The sequence below is a fragment of the Peromyscus californicus genome, unplaced genomic scaffold, assembly GCF_007827085.1.
Source record: "Peromyscus californicus insignis strain IS unplaced genomic scaffold, ASM782708v3 Scaffold_6__1_contigs__length_162567912, whole genome shotgun sequence".
Taxonomy (NCBI): domain Eukaryota; kingdom Metazoa; phylum Chordata; class Mammalia; order Rodentia; family Cricetidae; genus Peromyscus; species Peromyscus californicus.
This window is the reverse complement of record NW_026294584.1, coordinates 106,989,870-107,013,678: the sequence shown is the minus strand read 5'-3', so window position 1 is coordinate 107,013,678 and position 23,809 is coordinate 106,989,870. Positions and strand designations below refer to the sequence as shown.

Below are 23,809 nucleotides of genomic sequence, written 5' to 3'. Positions count from 1 at the left end.
TTCCATCTCCTGGGAAGGGGATGGGAGTCTTTTGGGTGACTCTCAGTAAGTCCTGCTCTCTGAGCCTCAGCATGGGTGGGAGAAGATCTTCAGGATTTGTTTTGTACCCCGCCCCCTTCTCCCCAAATCTGGCTGAGACAGTAGTGGCTGGTGATAGATGTCTAGCCCTTTACAGGGCCCCTGCTCACCAAAACCATCCCATGCATCACAGCAAACTTCTTCACCATTAGGGGTGGATCCTTCTGCAGGGGGCTGTCCAGGTCATACCGCAGCAGGCGGTAAGGGTCATGCTGGCACTGCCAAACAGAGATGTGAGAACTGGTCACCCTGGTGCAAGAAGGTACATGTTAACCTCCCCGCAGCCATCACTTTGCCCAGAGCAGGTCTCCAGATCTGCTCTCAGCCCTCTGTGGGGAAGTCACCACCAGAGCGACTCCTCTTCATGTGACAGCACTACGTTTGCCCTGGGATCTGTGGACTATGATGTCCCTCACTCTGGAAGGTCTCAAGATAGGAGTCCTGCTCCACCCGGACCAGACTCAGGAAGCTACGTTGCACGGCCTTTCACCCCACCTCTCGCTTGGCTGCCCCTCTTGACACCTTTGTGGTGTTTAGCCATTGTGGGATGAGAGTATTAATGACCAACCATCACTACTCCCCAAGCCCATCTTCAGACATACCACCATTTCCTCCACCCCCTCCAACTACTTCAGGTCAGATCTTGGCCCCATTCACATTGTGTGTGGTCGGAATAAGACATCTAAGCATTTTATTCCTTAGGGAACAATTAATAGCCCCCAGATGAACTACAGCCAACTGTACATTCCCATGAGGACAGGGATTATGTCTGCCATGAACGAGGTGAGCCCAGAGCAGGTTCTCAGGGAACATTCTCTAGATCAAAGTAAGCTGGAAATGAGATGCATGAAACAAGTGTGGCTCTGCTGCAGGGCTGGGTGAAAGGCTTGCGGCTGGCTGCTCTCTTGGAAGGAGCCAAGAGAAGGGCGCCAGTGGGGGAGGGGACATCTGCTTTTACAAGGGCCCTTTGGCTGCAGCACTCTTAGAGAGAAAGGCTAGAAGGGGTGTTCAGGCAGAGCCCACAGATTTCTCCCACAAATTCAGAACCCTGCAGCAGCAGGGAGGAACGGGGCAGGGATATCGCAACAGGCTCAAGGGGAAGGACAGCTTGGAAGAAGTCACCTAGTCCTTAGACTTAAATTGGGGCCTCAAACTGTCCTCATCCTGCACAAGCCACTGCCAGGGATACTCAGTTGCCTGCTAAAGCCCCGAGCATCCTAGGAGGCTCATCCTGACCCCAGGAGACAGAAGTCATCCATTCCAGATCTGTCCTGTCATGGCCCTCTCGAGGGCCTGCTGTAGCTGCAGCCATACTGGGAATTCCTTCAGGGACTGGCTGAACCAGTGGTAGGCTCTTGAACCACTGAGACAAGGCCAGCACGCAGAGGGACCTGGGGACAGTCCACGAACATATACTGAATTGTAAGAACATGGGTGATGGGCACCATCTTTTCCTTGAACATTCACACCAGTTGTGGCCACAAACTGTGCAAAGTGCTCTGAATGAAAAGGACCTTGCCTTGACCTTGTCTCAAAGGTCGGAAGAAGCACCTGCCCTGATGTGGTGACACTCATCCTGGGAGAGGAGATGAGCAGAAGACAGAAGACGGAACAGAAGGCTGCAGACAGAAAGGGGAGCGTTGGCCAAGGCCCTGGAAAGACAAGGAGCTGTCAGACACCTAACCCACCCTCATACAGTGGAGGTTATAGTTGGTTCTGCTCGCTGGCCCTGGCCCAAGGGACCTCCTCACCGGGTTCTGGACCAACCTGGATGCACGGGGAGGAACGGCCCTGCTGCCGATGGCTATACAGTGTGTCCAGCAGCCACTGTAGCTGTGCGGTACAGTTGGGATTCTGGCTCGACATTATCCCGAATACCAGCACTTGGTTGGGGTCTCGGGGTGCAGACAGGAAGCGCTCTAGCTCCAAGTCGGACACCAGGGGTGCCTTCACAATACACTTGCAGCCGGCCCGGATGTCTTCCTTGTGAATGAGCCTCCGCAGCACCAGTGGGCAGTCATAGGGTGAGGCTGCCCACCTGGTGGGGCTGCGTACCTCTCTCGGCTGCTTCCCTCTACAAAGAGGAACACAGTGGTAGGAGCCTGTGGGCAGGCTTCAACCTCTGCCCCTACAGCTCTTGTTTCTATACAGAAAGAGGCCCACTGCAGTGCCCGGGCTGTAGGCAGCTCCTGGTCCAGTCCTTCAGGGGAGGGACCCCTCACCACTCCAGGCCCACATTTCCGCATGTGCAAAGGAGGCATAAGAAGTCATTCAGCTGACATTTCAGAGCCACCCACGACTCTCCCTCCACACCCACCATCTCACCAATCCCACCCACAAGCCTCTTTCCCAGGTTGACAGATCCAGAATCTAGCTGCCCTCTACTACCAGCAACATAGTCCAGCCTCCAATCATTTCTGAAGTAGTTCCTAAGGGTTAACACTTCCTTCCCTCATCTCTCTTGGAGCCAGTGAGGGATTCTGTCAGAAACTCAATCAGTCTCTGGAACCTCCTTAGGCTCTCTAGCTTAATTTCAGTTAAGGCAGCAAAAAGCAGCAGGCTGTACCAGATCTAGCTCCTGCTTCTCATTCCCCTTAAGCCCAGTACTCTCCTCACCCTGCTCCCCAGCACTCTCACCCTGCTCCCCAGTACTCTCACCCTGCTCCCCAGTACCCTCACCCTGCTCCCCAGCACTCTCCTCACCCTGCTCCCCAGTACTCTCCTCACCCTGCTCCCCAGCACTCTCACCCTGCTCCCCAGTACTCTCCTCACCCTGCTCCCCAGTACCCTCACCCTGCTCCCCAGCACTCTCACCCTGCTCCCCAGTACTCTCCTCACCCTGCTCCCCAGTACCCTCACCCTGCTCCCCAGCACTCTCCTCACCCTGCTCCCCAGCACTCTCCTCACCCTGCTCCCCAGCACTCTCCTCACCCTGCTCCCCAGCACTCTCCTCACCCTGCTCCCCAGCACTCTCCTCACCCTGCTCCCCAGTACTCTCCTCACCCTGCTCCCCAGTACTCTCCTCACCCTGCTCCCCAGTACTCTCCTCACCCTGCTCCCCAGTACTCTCCTCACCCTGCTCCCCAGTACCCTCACCCTGCTCCCCAGTACTCTCCTCACCCTGCTCCCCAGTACCCTCACCCTGCTCCCCAGCACTCTCCTCACCCTGCTCCCCAGCACTCTCCTCACCCTGCTCCCCAGTACCCTCACCCTGCTCCCCAGTACCCTCACCCTGCTCCCCAGCACTCTCCTCACCCTGCTCCCCAGCACTCTCCTCACCCTGCTCCCCAGTACCCTCACCCTGCTCCCCAGTACCCTCACCCTGCTCCCCAGCACTCTCACCCTGCTCCCCAGCACTCTCACATGGCTACACTGACTTCTGCTTATGCCATTGTTTGTTCCCCGGAGCCACAAGCCTATTCTCTTACCACCTTTACATCTATTGGAATGTCACCTTCCTGGTGACTTTCTAAGCATCCCATTGAGTGTTTCCACCTCAACACTCTTTCTTGCCAATTTTATCTTTCTTTCAAGCATTGCTTACTTTTTAATATATTCTATATTCCCCTTATTTTTATTAGTATACTTTTCTATACCACTACAGGTCCCAAGAGATTAGCTACTTGCAGTGTTTTGACTGGTGGAATACAATAGGAACACTTGGCAAATCAAAGATGCAATAGAGAACTGGTCAACACTCCAGCATTTATTAGCCACCCGCTATGTGCTGACACTATGCAGGGCCGTGGTGCTTAGTTTAAATAAGCACCATCAGGTGTAAAGTACTCCTTTTTTTCCACTCTTTTCATCATTGCTGTTTTACACATTTAATATTTTACAGGATCTATGGCCCTGGAATAGGCATTTCCTTGGTTAATTTTGTAGAAACCCCATAGAATGGGCAGGACAGAAACTGTTATTACCATTTACAGGTCAAAATACAGAAGCCTCTCTCCCATGAGGGTAATGGGTTGCCCAAGGTCAATGAAGCCTCTGAATTAGCAAGGCCTCAGGTTAGAACCAAGTCATCCTAAAATGAGAGCAATGCCCATGATTTATCACACATTGCTCAGTTAGTTCGTTTACATATATTTATTTTATTTTATGTGTGTAGAGTACACAGAAGAGGCCATTGGATCACCTGGAACTGGAGTTACAGATGATGCAAACTACCATGTAGGTGCTGAGAATTGAGCCTGGTTCCTCTGGAAGAGCAGCCAGTACTCTTAACTGATGAGCCGTCTCTCCAGCCACTTCTTGGTTTGTTTTTTGAGACAGAGTTTCTCTGTGTAACAGCCCAGGATATCTTGACTTTATTTTTCTGACAGGGCCTTGCCAGGTATCCCAGGTTGGCTTTGAACTCATGGTAATCCTCCTATCTCTGCCTCCTGTGTGCTGGGACTGTATCCATACACTACCATATCTAGCTTTACAATTCACAATTCTTTAGAGGAAATTTAATGCTGGTAAATACTTGCTGAGCAAAGCTAGTAAGAGAATCTGTTTGGGGAAGAGGGGTGGAGCACAGTGATGGGGCACATATTCAGTGTATGTGAGGTCCTGGATTTGATTCACAACACCAAATAAATAAAAAAAAGTAGAGCATCTCTTGTTTAAGAACCTAAACATCCATGGGGAATGTTGAATTTATTTATCATGAATTATACCAGAGTATATTCAAAGTGATTAAGGCTTTTAATGTGGGAGAATCTGACTTTACAATTTCCTACAATTTGTAATAGTGGCAAATAGAACAAATCATTCTGGAATTTTGGAGCAAGGAAGCCTTTTGCGACTGATTCAAAAGTCCAGAACTCAAACTGGGTATGGTGACACAGACTTGTAATCCCAGTTCTTGGGAGGGAGAGGCAGGAGGACCAGAAGTTTAAGATCATCCTAAACTACATAGGGAGTTCTAGACCAACCTGGACTAGAAACCCTGTTTCAAATGATTAAACAGAGCAAATGGAAAAGACCTCTGGGGTTAAAGTAGAAAATGCAAAGGAGAAACCAAGGCAGGAACTCCTAGTCCAGCTATAGTGAACCGTAGGCTGCTATGTGAAGAGCCAGGAGTGGATTAGAAAAGTCAACATTTGGGGCTGGATAGATGACTCAGTGAGTGAAGCAAGTTGATGCAAATAATATTTATAAGAAATCAGGAGAGTTATACTAATACCAGAAAACAAGTAAGTAAAAAGACCATTATAGGCTGGGACTAGAGAAATCACTCAGCAGTTAAGAGTATAAACTGCTCTTGCTGAAGACCCAAGTTTGGTTCCCAGCAGCCATACTGGGTGGCTCCAGGGGATTCACATCTTTAAGAGGATTGCCCATCCAACCTGACACCCCTCTTCTCACCTGCACAAGCACCTGCACTCATGTGCACATACATGCACACATACACATACATAAATAATAAACTAAAAAATGATAGTAAAGAAAAAGGAAAATGATAATAGAGAGAAGATATTCCATCTAGAAACACAGTGATTATATCTGTATGCACTGAACAGTGAGTCCTAAATACATAAAGCAAAAAATGGCATAAGTGAGGAGATGCCACTAGAGATCCTACAGACATTAAGAAGGTCATATAGGGCTCAGCCAGTAAAGGCACCAGCCAGAAGCTTGACATCCTGAGTTCAATCCCTGAGACCCACCCACCCACAAGGAGGAAAGAGAGAGCCTGCCTCAGCAAGAACCTTCCTGTCCTCTAACTTCCCCCTGTATGCCAGGGTATAAGTGAGTATGCACAAACACCAAATAAACATAAGAAATTTTCAAAAGAAGGTCCCCAGGGAAAACTAGGAACAACTCCATGTCTATAAATCCAGTAACTTAGATTACCAATCCTCTTAAAGATGTGAATTACTAAACATTCATTCAAGAAAAAAAAAAAAAACAAGTGGCCTAACTAGCTCTATATTTATAAAAGCAATTTTGTTTTTAAAAACTTCCCTACAAAGGAGACTCTGAGTAAAATGGTTTCATGGTAAATCTTAACAGTTAAAGGAAAAGAGTTGGATTCAACACAAATAAAGGAGATATACTTCCCAATTCATTTTATTAAGCCAGTATTGCTTTGATAAGCCAGACAATGACATTACCAAAAAAGAAAAAATATTCATAAATAACCCTCATAAATATATATGCAAAAGCTTCAACAAGATTTTAGCAAGTTGTGCCTAGAAATACAGGGGAAAGAACTTCATAATTGAGTGAAGTTTATCCAGAAACGCAAGGCTGCCTCACTATTTGAAAGTCATAGGATCCTATTAACAAAACAGTACAGAAAGAGACCCACACAAACATGACCCATCGCTTTTCTTCAGAAGGCTGCAAGAACAAGTTAATGAAGAAAAGGATCTTTTTTTTAAATGCTGTGGAAACAAATATAGCCATGTATAAAACAAACAAATTTCAACTCATACACTGTACCTTATACAAAATTATCTCAAAATAAATGCTGGGTGAAACACCTGACACAAAATTATCTCAAAATAGATGCAGCATGAAACATAATCTAGGAGCTGGGGAAATGGTTCAATAAGTAAGAGTGCTTGTTGCACATGCATGAAGACCTGAGTTAAAATCCCCAGCACCTAAATAAAAAGTGAGGCATGGCCACAGGCTATGAGGGAATGGAGACAGGATTGCTGGGGTTTGCTGAATGCCAGATGAACTCTAAGCTCAGTGAGAAACCCTGTTCCAAGGAAATAAGGCAGAGAATGATAGAGTATTCAATGATAGGACATTCAATGCCCCCCCACAAGTATGCATATGCCACCACACACAGACACAGACAGACAGACAGACAGACACACACACACACACACACACACACACACACACACACACACACACACACACACACACACATACTCTACTTTTTTTTTTTTTTAAGAGAAAGAAGAACAACATCCACTGGTAAGAATGTGGAGCAACTGGAGCCCTCATACACTGCTGCTGGGAGCTGAGTTTGCTGGAACCACTGGAGAAGACCAATCTATCCAGGAAGCTGAGCATATCTATACATACTCCGCTTCAGCAGTTTTACACCTTAGCATTTGCTGATCACATAAAAGACAAATGCCAACAGCAGCATTTTGCAGCACAAAAACCATGAACAACCAAACACCTATATCATTAGAACGCGTGGTTTGTGGCATGATCATAGAATAAATTGTTACATAGTGATGAGAAAGAACAAATGAGTGCTGTGCATAGGACACGGGTAAATCTCAAATCATAACACTGAATGAAAAAAGTCATACACCAAGAAAACAAACCATATACATCCATTCAAATAAAGTTAGAACAAAAGCTAGTCTGTGGTGTTCACAGTGTTTGACCCAGGGAGGAAGGAGCCAAAGACTGGATTGGCATAGAAGGACTTTTAGGAAGCGGGTAAGGGTCTGTTCCTGACTTGGTGGCTACAGGGTGTGTGCACTCGAGCCATGCGAGTAGAATTTTCTCATTCTTTTGTGCAAGTTTCACATTTTAAATTATACTTATCTATTTATTTTGTGGACATGCATGTGCCATGGCACACACACATGTGGAGGTCAGAGGGACTTGTGGGACTCAATTCTCTTTTTCTACCATGTAAGTTCCTAGGGATTGAACTCAGGTCATGAGATTTGATAACAAGGCCCCCTACTCACTGAAGCATCTCGCCAGCCCCAAAATATATGCCTATTTTAAGATTTTAAAAATAATATAAATTGATGAGCTTCTACTTCCACATATGGGATGGCATCTCTAGCACAGCAAGGTGACTAGATCAACCTCCTGCTTGCTCCTGTGTTCTCAACTAAGATCACGGCTTTATTCTTTAAAAAAATTTTAAAAGTTACATTGCTCGTGTGTGTGTGTGTGTGTGTGTGTGTGTGTGTGTGTGTGTGTGTGTGTGTGTGTGTAATTGTGCCCTGGCACATGTGTGAAGGTCGGAGTAAATCTTTTAGGAGTCGGTTCTCTCCTGCCATGTGGGTTCCAGGGATCAAACTCGTGATGTTGGGCTTGGAAACAAGTCACTCTACTTGTTGAGCCATCTTGTCAGCCCCATGGCCTCCTTTGTGACATCCCAGCACACTGTCTTTACTAGCTCTCACACACACCAAGCTTGCTCTTGTCCCCTGGGGCTCTGTGATGTTCCTTTCTCACATCTGTTTGGGCTGCTTGTTTTTCATCCTTCACCTCTCCATTTATGTATCACTTCAGAACAGCTTCCCTGGCCTTCTTATTGAAGGCAGCCTGCCTGCCAGTTAGTCTGCTCTACAGTCACTCTGTTGCAGGGATGGGCTAGTCTTTTCCACAGTGGGCTAGAAAGTAAGTATCCCATCCGTCAGAGGCCTGATGAGTTCTGTCATGAGGACTCAACATTTCCATGCGATGGGGAAGCTGCTATAGATGATGGGAAATGGTGGATGTGGTTGTGCTCCAATAGAATATCATCAATGAATACTGATGAGCTGCCTCTCACTTCATATGTCATAAAATAGCCTTCTTTTGGTTTCTCCCAAAGCTTTTAAAAATTGGTAGAAATTAGTCAGCCAGGCTAGATTTGGCCCATGACCAGTTCCTATTATGCCACACTGTTCTGAAACCTTTTCTTATTAGCTCCATGGCTATCTGAAATGACATCATGACCAGTGAGATGGCTTATCAGGTAAAGATGCTTGTGACTGACAACTCAAGTTCAATCTCTGGAACCCACACAGTGGGAGGAGAAAACTACCCTTGAGGTGTCCTCTGATCTCCACATGTACCCCATGGCATGTGTACATCCATATGCATGCACACACATACACAATAAGTGTTCAAAAAATAAAAGATACCATTTAAATACATGTGTATCTCCTATCCTTCTCCACCCCTAGAGTGGGAGCTGCAAGCATAGGGGCTTGTGTGGTTCCCACTGCATTTGTACTACCCATCACATCCCTTGGCTCTACAGAAGAAACGAAGGATTAAGCCAACCTTGGTGTGACTTTGGCCTGGACTCTGTTGCTCTTCTTTTGAACAGGGATCAAGAGCGTGTGTATAGACTCCTCCTTCTCCTTGTCTTCAATTAAGGAATCTGGTCGGGCTGAATGGGATCGCACAAGGGTTTCTCCTTGGTAAAAACTTGACTTACGGCTCCGATCAGGATAAGACCCGGATTTCACCTTGAACCGACTAGCTTCTGTGTCTTCCCTCATGGCGGGATATTCTATGGTGAATAGACCTGTCAACAGGAAAGCTGTTGTCACTTTCCCAAACTACCAGGTCACCTCTGTACCTGCTTCTTGGCTCCTACCAATTGGACCACTTTAATTCACGATCACTGACCCCTCACTGGCTCCTATCCAGTCTGCTTTGCTCTGCATCTAGCACACTGTCCTAGTCAGTGGTCAGCACAAATAAACACATCTCATTTCTACTTGTTCTGCAAGACCCAGCTTCAGTCTTACTTTACCCAGATGCCCTGTATTTCACTCAGCTCTATGTTCTTCATAGCACTCAACAATGAGGTTAAGTACACCATGTGTTCCCTTCGCTAAGAATACTGTCCCTCAGGTCTCTACACTGAGGCTGATTTCATCCTCTTCTTTGTTGTGCTGTGGGATTTTTGGGGTTTTTTTGCCTTGTTTTTTCTACTTAGTCCAGTAGAAATTTCTGAGGCCAGAGACCTAACATTCCTTCATTCTCCTAGCAAGCATTTATTGAATGAAGATGCTAGGCATAAAGACAACCCAAGACAGGCTCTTTGCTGCTGAGAACAGAGGGGATGGGCAGACAAGGAGATAAATATTCACAAAGCTAGGTAACAAAATTTTTTTATATATAATTTATTTAAATTGTTTATGTGCATTGGTGTGAAGGTGTCAGATCCCCTGGAACTAGAGTTACAGACAGTTGTGAGCTGCCATGTGGGTGCTAGGAATTGAACCTGGGTCTTCTGGAAGAGCGACCAGTGCTCTTAACTGCTGAGCCATCTCTCCAGCTCTGGTAATGAGATTTATAACTAGAGCAGTGTTGAGAACCATCAGAGCAGCCATGGGAATCATCAGAATGGGAGAGGGAGCCCCACTTTGTGAGGGAAGTCAAGGAAGGGCATAATTGAACTAAGCCTCTCCTCAGGAGAGATTCCTGAAGCTGTGTGGGTAGCATGGCTGTAGACCCAGCCAGGAGGTAATAGAGTATGATTTGGTAGCACCTTGTTTCCAACGACTGTCAGTAGAGCAGAGAACACAGACATGGAAGGCTCCTGAAGCCTCTCACAAGAGTGTTCTGTGTCTAGCAGGGACAGTTTTGTGAAGTGACTGGATTTTTCTCTTCTTCTGAGATCATCCACAGAAGAGAGAGGAGCAAATGCCAGTTAAAAAGGATGCCAGATGGTACAGGGGACAAAGCAGAAAGGACCCAGAGGGATGCACAAAGTCTATTAGAGATAGGAAAGTAATATAATTGCATGGAGACACTAAGGACACATGGGGGAGAGTTCAGAAATTAAAGTTTCTCAGTCCACTAGTCCCAGCGTGTGTTCTCAGGCAATCCCCTTAGAAAATACTGGGGACCCCGACCTCTCAGGAGGCTGAAGCTCACGAGGTGAGAAGACTAAACTTTGAGACGGGTGACCCAAGATTTAGGAGGCCTTCTAGTAGGCCTATGCACCTTTCTGCCCTTACCTGCAGCCAGCAACACAGAGTTCATAAACTGAGTCACAGTCTTCTGAAACCGCTTCTTGATCTCAACCAGGGCTCTGTTTATCTTTAACATCTTGTCATCCATGGTACTGATTCTGCGAACTGACTGGAGGAAGGCAAAGGGGTTGGGGACAGTGGTCACCTGCCTTCAGGGAGCTGTCTGCCTGTTCAGCAGAACTGACTCTGCTCTGAAGGTTATGTGGCTATTCCTTCTGCCTAGAATACATCTCTGGTCCTCTTGGCCCAGTCCTTTCTGAGTCAGAGGCAGACCTGACTCAGATTCTCCCATTGTGAGGGCTTCTCTGATTCTACTGTGTAAAACTACCCCTTGCCTTGACTTCCACTGTGTTATGTGACTGCAAGACAAGTTAGCACTTAACTAAGCCATTGGATGCATTTGTTCTGTCCCCCCAAACTTCCGGGAGGGAGGACTGTGCCTTGGTGTCCTCTAATTTCATGAGAACGTACTCAGGAAATGTTACTGCTTTCTGAGTGACTAGATGCAGAGAGGCTCCTCTGGAGTGCCCACTGCCAGTCTCTTCCTGGCATAGTGCACATGCATCTTTTAGAATGCTTCTACCCAGCCAGCTACTGTGGACAACTCCTAGCTGAAGAGCCATGCTTGGTCCAGGTTACAGAGACTAGCAGGTCATCCACAGCACAAAGGCCCCAGTCTTTCACTTGGAGTTGGGATTACTCTGATGGGTCATCTGGACTCCTTGTGGTGTCCCAGAGACCTATGCTTCAGCTTCCCTGAAGTTCAGCCTCTTTCTTCTCTAATCCTCAAAGCAATCATTTTCAGTAAGCTCCTGTGTGCCAGTCTCGTTTTCTGAAGAAGCTGCTCTGCATAGTGCCTCCATGGAACTGCAAAACCATGTTCAGAATCCAGAGTTCACTGTAGTCAGTCTTTCCCCCAGGAAGCCTTCCCTTGTTTCCTCAGCCAATGGCATTTGCTCTCTACTAAATGTCCACATCTATCTATTCCCATCATGTTTGCCTGGGTTTTGTTCATTTTTTTCACTTCCTTTATCCCTTAACTTGGCTGACTCCTAAAGAGCAGGCTCTATGCCTTTTCTATTGCCCTCTTAAAATAGTGGAAGTATGAGAAAGTTTCTTCTGTAGAATTTAAGCCTCAGGTGGAGTGAGTAGGATAAGGAGTAGACAGATATTCTGGACAAGGATTAAAGCTGGTCTTATTCCTCTGCAGGCAAGAACCCTGTAAAGGATGGTTCCAGTTACTAGCAAAGTCCCAGTCTCCTTCTGAGCAGTCCCAGCCATTGCTTCTGGGCTAATTTTATTTATTTATTTGTAATTTATATCCACACTGGTTCTAAAAAGGATCTGAAACGGCACTCTGGGCTAATAAAGCATTTAAGTCAAAGCATTGCCTCGCTTCCAAAGTGCTGCCTAGATAGAAATATTTAGTGAGAAGCCAGGCCTCAGGGCTGTAAAAGCTGGGATTGCCATTCTGCCTGTCGCTATGATAGGTGGCTCTCTCTGGGATGAGTGTCTGGGGAAACCATTTAACAAGCTTCCCAATGACAGAGATACTACCCTCCCCCAGTCACAGCCTTTCTAGGTGGCCATGTAGTTTTACAGAACCAGAGCCAAACAAGCATATATAGTGTGTTTGAAAGGACTATAAAAATCCCAGGATAGACTCAAAGTCAGATTGGCCTTTACACATCATCATTATACAGATAGGGAAACTTGGGCTCAACCAGAGAAGTGCCTGGGCTAAGGCCCTGTGGTCTCTTCCTAACCTGGGCTCTTTGCCAGACCCAATACTCTGAAAGTTTCCTTGGTTTTCAAAACTTTGTTAGTTCCAAGGATCTAAGATGACCAGTTATCTAAGCCTGGGGAGTTCATGCAAAAATAACTTGAAATGCTGAACCTATTGTTCAGAACAAACTTTGGAAATTCTGTTGCTCACAGGAAATGATTACATTTATTCATTTATTTCTGCTCATCTAGTTTATAAATATACATTATAGAATACACCGTACATTTTTAAATAGAAACAATTACAGACAATGCTTTTTTGGCAAGCCAGCCTTCTCTGTCACCAGTGTTTGTCATCTATAATGCAGTGTGTTTTCTGAGGCCATTTTAATGCATCGGCCTGTTTATCCTTATGTTAAATGCCCCCAAGATAGTCATGTTCTTTGAGTTATTGTGTCATTTTAAATAACTTTTCACCCTTCTACTACACTGTCAGACTGTGCCTTTGTGAGCCCCTTGATGGAGACGCTACCCTGGACATTTAGCATGGTCTAGTAGAAATACAATATGAGCTAGTTTAATGCTTAGCAGCCACATTCAAAACATCCTAAAGTTATAATTAATTCTAATAATATATTTATTTTTACCCAGTATATAAAAATGATCATTTAACACACAATGAAATTGGCAATTACTGAAACATTTTATATTCTCTTCCCATTAAAGCCTTTGAAACACAGAACGCATTTTTACTGAGATCTCCAATCAATTTGTACTCATTGCTCTTCAAAGGTTCAACAGCCCTGTGTGACTTACTTTTACTTGTGTCGGCCATATTGAACAGCACAGCTTTGGGCATCTAATTCTGGCTCACTACAGTTGTACTAAGGTAAGGTAAAATCACATTTGTATTACTTAGTTTTCCCAGGCTTAGAGTGCACATGCGCACACAGACTTGAGAGTCATTTCATTCAGCTCTTTGGAATGGTCTTTAAGTTGCTTATGGTTCTCAGGAAACACTCAAGAGATCGTCAGACATGGTATGCATTTAACAATGACCATTAGAACAAGAACCTGGAACCAAAGGAACATGAGAGTGGCATAGCATGCAAGTGTATTCGTCTCAGCTCATTCATCTAGCCTACCTGCCTGCCATCTTTGATTCCTTCGTCCCTTACTTCCTTTTTGCTGGGGATGGAACTAGCCTCCCACGTGACACTAGTTAAGCACTCTACTCTGTACTGCACCTAAGCCCACTGCAGTTATAATTTTTGAAGCTTGAACTCACAGGCACCTGAATGTCTTTGGTGTTTCTATGAGAGCCTTGATGAACACTGTCTTTTCTCGTGTCTCAGCAGTTCCCATATGCCTCTATAACATGATGCTAACCAGGCTGGACTCATAATTGGTATGTGTTCTTTTGTCCCCTCCATTAGACTGAAAGTTATAGAGACTAGAAAGAGGCTTCATTTCTACACCTCCAGTAAACTGTAGCAGATTACAAGTGTTAATGAATGTTTGCTGAATTATTTAATAAATCAGTGAAAGAGAAATGCTGCTGGAATGAAAGTACAATGGGTAAAGCGGGCATGATGCTTTCTTCTGAGGACAGCATGCATCTGCTTCATATATTGTGGATCTACAATGAATGCCTGCCCCATGTCTTTGTGTAACTCAAGAGTAGTCAGGTATCTCTGAGAGTCTGAGGGCTAATGGCATACTATGGTTATATCCTATAGCTTAAGGGCCTCTTGCTTGGGTCCTTAGAATTTATCATCCAAGCCAGAACACCACTGAAAGGGAAAGGGATACTATTTGTAATTCCCACAGGTGGACCAGGGTGTAAACAGGGACTGGCACTAGGCAAACTGCTTCTGGTCCTAGGAACCAATCCCAGCAAAGCATCGACAGGGGAATTACAGTGATCTGATGCATTCCACATGAGCTCTTGGTTACCCCAGTTTAACTTCCCATGCCAAGTGTCGACTTTTAGACACCTCAAGATTTAGGGATGACATCCTCTTCATTTGCTTGATCTTTCCCATGATGTTGATTTGGCCCAGGCCACAGTTGGATCAATGAATGGAAAGATTGGACTCAAAAAGGGTTCTGTTGAATTTCATCCCCTCAATAAACAATGGGAAATACAGCCACCTCTCTTTGCTTGTGGGATCTACATTCTCCACAGAGTGATCATCTCCACAGATACCTCCACCTGAAGGTGTTCAAGTCCCTTGTACAAATGGTGTGGGATTCACCATCACCTATGCACATCCCCTGTGTCTTTTAGCCATCTCTTGATTACTTGGCATACTAGTACAGTGCAGGTCTTTACACAGTCATTGCTCCACTGTTAGTCAAGGAGTGAGGCATGGACAATCTGTGTGTGCTCAGTTCAGGCACAGTACCTTTTTCTGAGAGTTTTCCATTCACAGCTGCTTAAATATGAGGATGCGGAAGAGCCTTGCACAGCAGGGAGTGGGGAAGTCCCTGAGCTATGACAGGGCAAGCTTTGCTGAGACAACCCTGGGTCAGGGCTGGATGCCCCACCAGCATTTCTCTACTCATCTACTTTGCCTTACCCGTTTGTCATGCACCACGCCATGGGGACAGCTTTTGGGTGACACACTGAGTGTTACCGACTCATTCAAGGAGGTGAAGGTGACGGTGACGGAGTCCTGCCCCAAGACTGTTAGCTTCATTTGTTCATTCACCTGCAGATAAAGAAACCAGCACTCGTGGATTCCCTGCTTCCAAGCTCAAGGCACAAACCCTTCTTGGCTTGGAGCTGAGATTTGTAGGCTCTTTCTGAGCCTTTTGCTGGAATCCAACTTTCATGGAGAAGACAGACTAGCAGTGTCCTTTCGAAGATTAACCGAGAAAGTAAGCAATGCCTTCTTTCCCTGTTCCTTTCCTTCCTTCCAACTCACTGCTGGAAACAGCTGTAAAAGCAGCACAGGTGTCAAGCAGGGAGTCAGCTTGAGTCCTGTCGGCTGCACTGGGATGCCAGCGTGGAGCCTGGGTCAGACAGCTGTGGCTACTCTGGCACCAACTGATTTGAGTCTTATTCTCTTAGTAAGCTGTTCAGTCCCTCTGAATCTCAAACTCTTCAGCATGAAGTAGTCATGGGCTGAGGTTTTTAATGACAGGAGTGTCCTTTTAAGCCATAAATGCTCCTGCCCCTCATAAGAAAATGGTGTCAGAGGATGTAGATCAGGGCAGCTTGCTTAGTTCTGAACAGTTTGCCAATTCCAAGTGTTATTCATCCAAGGCCCCAGAGTGTACAGCCCTCCACCACTGTATTCCTCCCAGTCTTCAGTGTTCTGACCTGCAACACCTCTTTACCTACAGACGCCCCAGACTGTTCTGAATCAAGAGAGTTTTCTCCTTTGCCCCTCCCACTTCCACTAGTCCAGATGTTGGCCCAGTAGCCAGGGCCTCATTTTCTCATCACTGAATCTCTGCCTCACACACTCTGTTATCTGGATCAGGCCCATCGGTATCCAAAAGATAATAAACCATGATGTGCCAAGTCTCTGGACATCTTCAGACTTGCTGACCACTCTCACTTAAGAGAAACTACCCGCCAGGCGGTGGTGGCGCACGCCTTTAATCCCAGCACTCGGGAGGCAGAGCCAGGCGGATCTCTGTGAGTTCGAGGCCAGCCTGGGCTACCAAGTGAGTCCCAGGAAAGGCGCAAAGCTGCACAGAGAAACCCTGTCTCGAAAAACCCAAAAACAAAAAAAAAAAACAAAAAAAACAAACAAACAAACAAAAAAAAAACAAGAGAAACTACCCACTCCGGGTCTTCTAGAGAAATGTAGAACGGAGATGTCTTCAGGAACTCAAGCTTTGCTTGAGGGACCAGATTCTATTCTAGTTTTGCCTCTTATCAATTGGGCAATTTAGGGAAGTCGATTGCCTTCTCTGAGCCTGGAGACAATAATTCAGCCACTCTCTGAGGGTGCTAAGCATCCTTTATGGGCTAAAACATGTATAAAGCTTAACATAGTACAACTATTATTTATTTACTATCCCACTTCCTGGGGATGTGCCCTCTCCTAAAGCCTACAATATGGATGCTCTATAAACTCAGTCAAGGTTCCTCTTCTTAAGAGATCATTTGCTACCTGATATGTCTGTTTTTTTTTAAGTTCTTGTCCCAGGTCAGGTATAAGGTCGTAGGTACCCAGAGAGGCATTCAACTGAGTCAAATCAGCACATCTAAAACTGTAAGGGGTATAGCAATATATATGTGTAAAATGTTTATAACAAGCCCATTGTTTTGTTTGCTAACTTAAAAATTAATTTTAAAATGTTCATATTCGTTTCTGAATCCCAGAAATCTTGCAATATCTTCATTCGCATCTGTCTCTACAGCTCATGCCTGGATGCTAGCATTCATCTGTTGAAATGGCTCCTGTTAAAAAAACACTGCCAACATCTTTAATAGACATGTTAAGTCTAGCTAGTAACCTCACTAGTCATTCCACTCATTCATCTGCTGGTATTTCCTTTTCTAAAGAAAAAAAAAGTATTATTTTTAATTATGTGTATTGGGGGGCTATGTGTATGTGAGTACAGGTGCCCAGGGGAGCAGAGCCTTCGGATCCCCTAGAATTAGAGAGTTACAGATCATTGTGAGCCATCCAATGTGGGTGTTAGAAATCAAACTCAGGTCCTCTACAAGGGTAGTACACAGTTTTAAGCACTGAGTCAGTTCTCTGTATCTGGTCTCTACCTCTTGTTGACCTATTACATTGAGGCTGAACTGAGCATTCCAACTCTCCGCCTAAAAACTAAGCAGCTGGCCCTACTTCTAGTAGAGCTGAACCAGCCCTTAACAGGTTGACCCTCCCACAGGTAACTAAAAAGTTGAAGAAGAAAACAAAACCAACCCCCCCCCCCCCAAAACAACTACTTAGTGACTCAGAAGAATGAGCAAACCCAGGCAGATTTTGAAGAGCTAAAACTTAAGGATGAGCATGAGAGGAACTTCCGTCTCAAAGCTCTAGCTTAGAGGCCACAGTCATGGCTAAAACTACCACCTTCTGGTGAAGGAATCCAAAGAACAGAACATGGGCAACAGAAGAGTTCTGGAAAGGACTGAGTCTGCAGAAAGCCTAGAATTATATGTACAAACTTGCCCACATCTCTGGCCAGTCCCTGAACCCTGCATGAGAAGGCAGTCTCAAGACAGCTCACAGGTCAAGCAATTTAAAATGCTGTGATCTGAGTTCTGTCTACCGCCGATAAGGAAAGGTTCATAGCTTCAGCTTGACCAAGTTTTTTGCCTCTCAGAACAAGCACAGCCAATATCATTCTCAGAAAGACACCAGGATTCCAAGAGTCCACAGCATAACAGTGGCAGTCTGTAACCCAAAATTCTATGGTAGAAGAGGGACTAGTAAAACGTGAGACATTCTCAAGGCAACAGGTTGTTGACTGAAGCTGACCATGTTTGGCACAACCAGGACACAGAAATCTGTACACATTATACTCTGAGACACCTGATGTAACAATATTCAGTGATATAAGGGGAAATAATCTTGTGAATTGTTAAAAGGGAAGTTCTCTGCAAAAGGATTAAAAAAATATAAAACTAAAGAGAATTCTAGAACACTGAAATTTAAACCTTTTATAACATTATCATAAAATCAAAATGGAGATGACAAGGAATTTAGAGAACTTGGAGACAGATCAAGAGAAATCACACAATTCTGAAAAGCAAAGAGACAAAATTAGAAACACAACAAAAAAGAGCTTGAAAGACCCATGGAACAGTCAGAAATTAAAAGCATTTTCTACTCTTCCAGAGGACCAGAGTTCAGTTCCCAGCATCCATATCAAGTGTCTCACAATTGTTGGGGGATTCCAATGCCCTCTTCTGGCCTTCATGGGTATTTGCATACATGTGGCACACAAAGACAGACAGACAGATAGACACACACCTTAAAAGTATAAACTATAAGCCAGGCGGTGGTGGCGCACACCTTTAATCCCAGCACTCAGAAAGCAGAGCCAGGTGAATCTCTGTGAGTTCAAGGCCAGCCTGGTCTACAGAGTGAGATCCAGGACAGGCTCCAAAACTACACAGAGAAACCCCGTCTCAAAAAACAAAAATAAAACAAAAAACAACAACAACAAAAAACCTACGTATAATTGGAACCTCCAAAGAAAAGGAGAAAATCTGGTACACAGTTGCATTTTGTATTGTTTATACATCTAGGAATGATGTAAGAGATTTTCCAAATTTGAGTAAATGAATTTACATATACTTAACAATTTTAAAAGGCTCAAAAATGAATAGAATAAATATGACAATCATACTTAAACAAATCATTAAACTTTAAGTGTCCTAGTTTGTTTTCTATCCCTGTGATAAAGACCACTTTGACCAAAGGCAAATTTGGGAGGAAAGGGTTTGACTTACATGTCCCCATCACAGTCCATCACTGAGAGAAGCCAAGGCAGGAACTCAAGTATGGCAGGAACATGGAGACAGAAACTGAAGTAGAGGCCATGGAGGAATGCTACTTACTGCCTTGCTCCCCATCACTTGCTCAGCTCTCTTTTCTTTCTTCTATTGATTTTTGTTTTATATGTATGGGTGTTTTGCCTGTATGTATGTCTGTGTACCATGTGTATACACTGTTCATGGAGGTCAGAGAGGGAGTTACAGATGGATGTTAACTGCCGTAGGGATGCTGAGAATCAAACTCAGATCTTCTGGGAGAGCAGCCTATATTTTAAATCAATGAGCCATCTCTCCAGCCCCTCAGTTTGCTTCCTTATACAACCCAGGACCATCTTGCCCAGGGGTGACACTAATTACAGTATGTTGGGGCCTCCCACATCAATCATTAGTTAAAAAAAATACCCCCACAGACTTGCATACAGGCCAATCTGATATGAGAGTCAATTCCCCAATTAAGATTCCCTCTCTTCCTAGATATGTCTAGGTTTGTGTCAAAGTGACAAAAGCTAACCAGCAGCCTAGAAACCAAGAGAAAACCTTTAAAAAGTAGCAACCAGAGAAAGCAAACAGATTTGGGTAACTACAGATGCAGACTCTCATCCTCAACTACAGAGGGAAGGCATAATAGAACACTATTTTTAAAATGTTAAAAGCAAAAAAGAAAGTCAACTCAGGATCTCATATCTCATAAAACTATCCCTTAACAATGACATTTTTCACATGAAAACAACAGCAAACTTGTTGCCAGAAGATGTGTGTTTATAAAACTGCCAAAGAAGTTCTTCAAGTTGAAGAGAAATAATAGCAGTGAGTAGCTTAGATTTGGATGGCAGAGTGAAGGGAGTTAGAAATAGCCAGTATCTGAGTGAAAACTGGTTGAAGCCAGCATGCAAACTCCCCAGAGCCTGACCCCTGGTGCCTGTCATTCCCCCCTATGTCATCCACTCCTTTTGTCCCCTTTCTTCTGTAGGAAGAACATATGAACTCTTAAAAGGTGCCACACCAGGCCCTCCAACATAAAGCCTTTAGGGGTAATGTTTATTGTTTCATTTTATCTAGACTCCTCCTCTCTCCCCAACCTCTGAAGCATCCTACACTGTCACTCCATGTTATAACTCATGGGCCACTTTCTATTCCAGACTACTTCTGATTGCATAGACCTTTGCTGTGCAGCTCCAGGGTGAACTAAAATAAGGCCAATGCTAAAAAGTTGAGCATGATGGTGCACACCTGTAATCCTAGCACTCAGAAGACTGAGCAGAAAGATTATGAGTTCAGTGCCAGCCTGTCTGCATTATTGCCACAGATAGGCATTATTGTGCAGCAATTTCCTCTGAACTGGAACACTGTCCTGGAAGAAGGAAGGAGGCTCCTCATATTTAGGAAATAAATAAGCTTGCAAATCTAGGAAAACTGAAATTTAAAAGATTCACAGGGCCTCTGCCTAGATTATACAAGAGATAAACAGCTTCTGGGAGGAGACTCTAGGACCAGCTAAGCTGTCTGGAGAGACTCTAGTACCTGTCTAGCTGTCTACAAGCTGTGTAGAGAACTCCAGGGATACATCTTTTGTGCATTATCAACCATGACAAGATAGATGTCTACTAATGCAGCTAGTTGCTTTTGAGTCATTCAGGCTTTGCAAGTAACTCTCATTCATACATTGATAAGTAACTCCAATAAACTTGTTTGTCAAGCTAGACTATGGTAGAACCATTTCTTTGGTCATGCATTCATGCCCTATCTAGGGTGAAATAGACATTTGTTCACATCTTCCAGGAAAGTCACACAGTGGGCACTATAAAAAACAAAGCAAAACTATAAGGTCAGCAAGACAGCTCAGTAGGTAAAGGTGCATTCTGCCAAGACAGACAAGTTCAAGTCTTGGGACTCACATGGTAGGAGAGAACGAACTCCTGCAAGTTGTCCCCGACCTCTGCGTGTGTGTTATGACATGCCCTCATGCTCGTACGCGCATTCACGCACGCACGCACGCACGCACACACGCACGCACACATAAATAAATAAATAAATAAATAAATAAATAAATAAATAAATAAATAAATAAATAAATGCTGTACATTTATTAAGTATGTTCCTTACTTAGTCAAATTGCTGTCTCACACTCTGATAGCTGAATAACAATTTTGGCTTAAGAGTTATAGAGATACAGAGACAAACGAATTAAAAGCCTTGCTTCCAGCATAAGTATGCCAAATTCTGTTTCTGTGCCCCTGCTGGCACAGCTAGCTGTCTGATTAGACAACAAGTCCTGCTTACTCAAGGTAGACTGTCCTAACTGATACCCATACTGTTCGCTTTTGTAAGCATGCTTAACCACAGTGAAAATTTCCCTCCATGGTCATGAAACACAAAGACTACCTGCAAACAGCCATGCAGGCAGGAAATTACAAGCCTATAAAAACTGTAAGCAACTACAAGTGGGCAGTAACTAGACTCACAGAGCACGAGCTCAGTCCAGGCCAGCTAGCACAAAAGGAGCCCAAGTTCTCCAACTCTTCAAGTATTGCTTAGTTCTTTACTAGCCAGTTTTATATAACACAAAATAAATGTAATAAATTTCTAAAAAACTAAAAATATTAAAAATTAAGTTGTCAACTACTATAAATGTTGCTTCATAAAATGAATATTTTACAATAAGATGGAACAATATAAATAAAAATCAAATAGGAAGGAGGTTACCATGAAGAATCAGTAAAGTAGCCCACAGTTGCTATAGGCTGGTGAAAAGCAAGTGAGTCTACTCTGGACCACTACTGATTGATTGATGACCTCTGAACAAGACCATGTGGTCGCTGGGGCAGTGCTGTCTTACAGTGCTTGCCTTTTGATGCTGAGTAGCCTGTGGAAGCCACCCCCTTACCCATGATGCCCACATACCTTGTATTCCAGAGAGAGCAATGTCTCAGTCTTGTTAGCCCAGCTCCACTTATGGACTATGTAGCCCTTTTGGTCATTTGTGATTCCACCTTCCTCATCCAAAACCACGACATATGGACAGCTGGGAGATACACAGAAGATAGAAACTACTTATAGGCTCTGAAAGAATTCCCTCGTCACTTTGGCTACAGGCAGGCAGGGCTGGGAGAGTCTGGCCCAGTCTGAAGGAATGTTTACCTGACATAAACTAGAGGAAGGGAAGGAAAGAATCTGGACTCGTGTGACCAGCTTCACCTTTCCACCCACTGCAGTCTAAGACTCCTTACACCAACTGAGGCTAGTGGGGCATCTGTGGAGAAGGTACAGGCTGAGGCAGATAATATAGGCTCAAGCAAAACCCAAAAGATGAAAAATGATTTTTTCCTGTAGTCCAGAAAGGATATCACAAAGATATCAAGCACCAAAATGAGAGCTAGAACATCTAATATGAAAGGAAGTAACTTCTTCCAAAACAACTTATGAAAAGCTACATAAAGATTAACTCTTAGCTGTCAAGAGTATGTGCTGCTCTTAAGAGACCCCACCCCATGTGGTGGTTAATCTGAATTGTCAATTTGAGTAGCTTAGACATGCCTAGATTAGTGGAGCATGCCTCTGGGTCTATCTGTGCTTTCAGAGATGAACAGATCTGGTTAATCCTTTGATGGGTTCATAATATGCTGGCATCATTAGGAAGTGGTGAAAGACAAGAGGAAGCCTAGGTGGAGGAACTTAGTCACTGAGTTACATCTTGAGGAGGGCTGTATTTTGCTCTGGTCCCTTGCTGTAAGCCCCTTTCTCTATTTTCTAGGTAACCATGATGTGAATTTCTCTAATCCACTGTGCTATGACAAACTAGCACCTCTGAAACTGTGAAACAAAATAAAATCTTTCCTTCTTCAAGTGGCTAATGTCAGGTATTTTGCCACAGTAATGGGTAAAGTAATTAATACACCACAAAAGTGGTATTCACACATCTTGTTTACCCGTTCCTAGTGTAAGACACCTTTTCCACTAAAGAATTCTTCCAGGGGTGAGAATTGGGGATATGGCTCAGTGGCAGAGTACTTGCCTAGCATTTATGAGGTTCTGGTCCTCAGCACTGAAAAACAGTAACAACAAAAACCCTGTGTATCAGCCAGATAGTGGTGGTGCACACATTTAATCCCATCACTTGGGAGATCACAGAGAGGAAGGCAGATCTCTGTGAGTTTGAGGCCAGCCTGTTCTATAGAGCGAGTTTCAGGATAGCCAGGGCTGCACAGAGAAACTCTTACTCGAAAAACAAAAACAAACCAAAATAAACCACCCTGTACATCTGACCAAGAATGGAGATCTGTGTTCTGGTGTACCCAGTGGTGGATTTAGAGTGGGTTTCTTCTCACCGTGGAAAGTGCAACATGTACCCAACAGCTGGGCCTCAAAGTACCACAAGTTTCACAGGCACTGCTTCCCTTGCCTCAGTGCCTCCCTAGACTCCTTTAACTAGGAACTTTTAGTCACTACCTTATTTATGGAACCAATTACCTCAAGGGATACTTCATGAGGCTAGACTTCCCTTGACCTACTCACCTGTTCTTCAGGTTGTAGTAAACACAGCCCTGGCCATCAGAATTGAACAGAGCCAGGAAGGTGTTAGGTACGTCGTTAAAGAGGCAGGTGATGGGTTTCCCTCTGCAGCACGTGGGAATCTGAAGCATGGCGATGTTTCCGGAGGGATAGCTGGCAGATACAGTCAAGTCAAACTAACAGAGAACTCTCCAGGAGCTGGCTACAATCAGAATCCCCACAGCAACGAGCCTCCATAGGAAAGAATTCTTCTGCTGTGCATTGTCCCCTTCCTTCAAAGGTCCTACCTGTGCTTTGCATGGGTCACAACTAAACAATTATGGAACCCAGCCAT

At 44.6% G+C, this 23,809-nt stretch overlaps 1 protein-coding gene across 3 annotated transcripts in view; it reads right to left on the bottom strand.

Annotated features, from left to right (window-relative positions):
* CUNH3orf20 (chromosome unknown C3orf20 homolog) overlaps window positions 1–23,809 on the bottom strand; it is a 51,256-nt gene that overhangs the window by 8,604 nt on the left and 18,843 nt on the right. For all 3 annotated transcript variants that reach the window (XM_052722269.1, XM_052722271.1, XM_052722270.1), the window contains exons 6-12: window positions 23,479–23,628; window positions 21,868–21,988; window positions 15,071–15,202; window positions 10,749–10,872; window positions 9,058–9,304; window positions 1,846–2,152; window positions 189–296 (exon numbers count right to left, since the gene is read on the bottom strand). In XM_052722269.1, coding sequence (XP_052578229.1) covers window positions 189–296; window positions 1,846–2,152; window positions 9,058–9,304; window positions 10,749–10,872; window positions 15,071–15,202; window positions 21,868–21,988; window positions 23,479–23,628 — 1,189 coding nt within the window. The remainder of the gene's footprint in view (window positions 1–188; window positions 297–1,845; window positions 2,153–9,057; window positions 9,305–10,748; window positions 10,873–15,070; window positions 15,203–21,867; window positions 21,989–23,478; window positions 23,629–23,809) is intronic.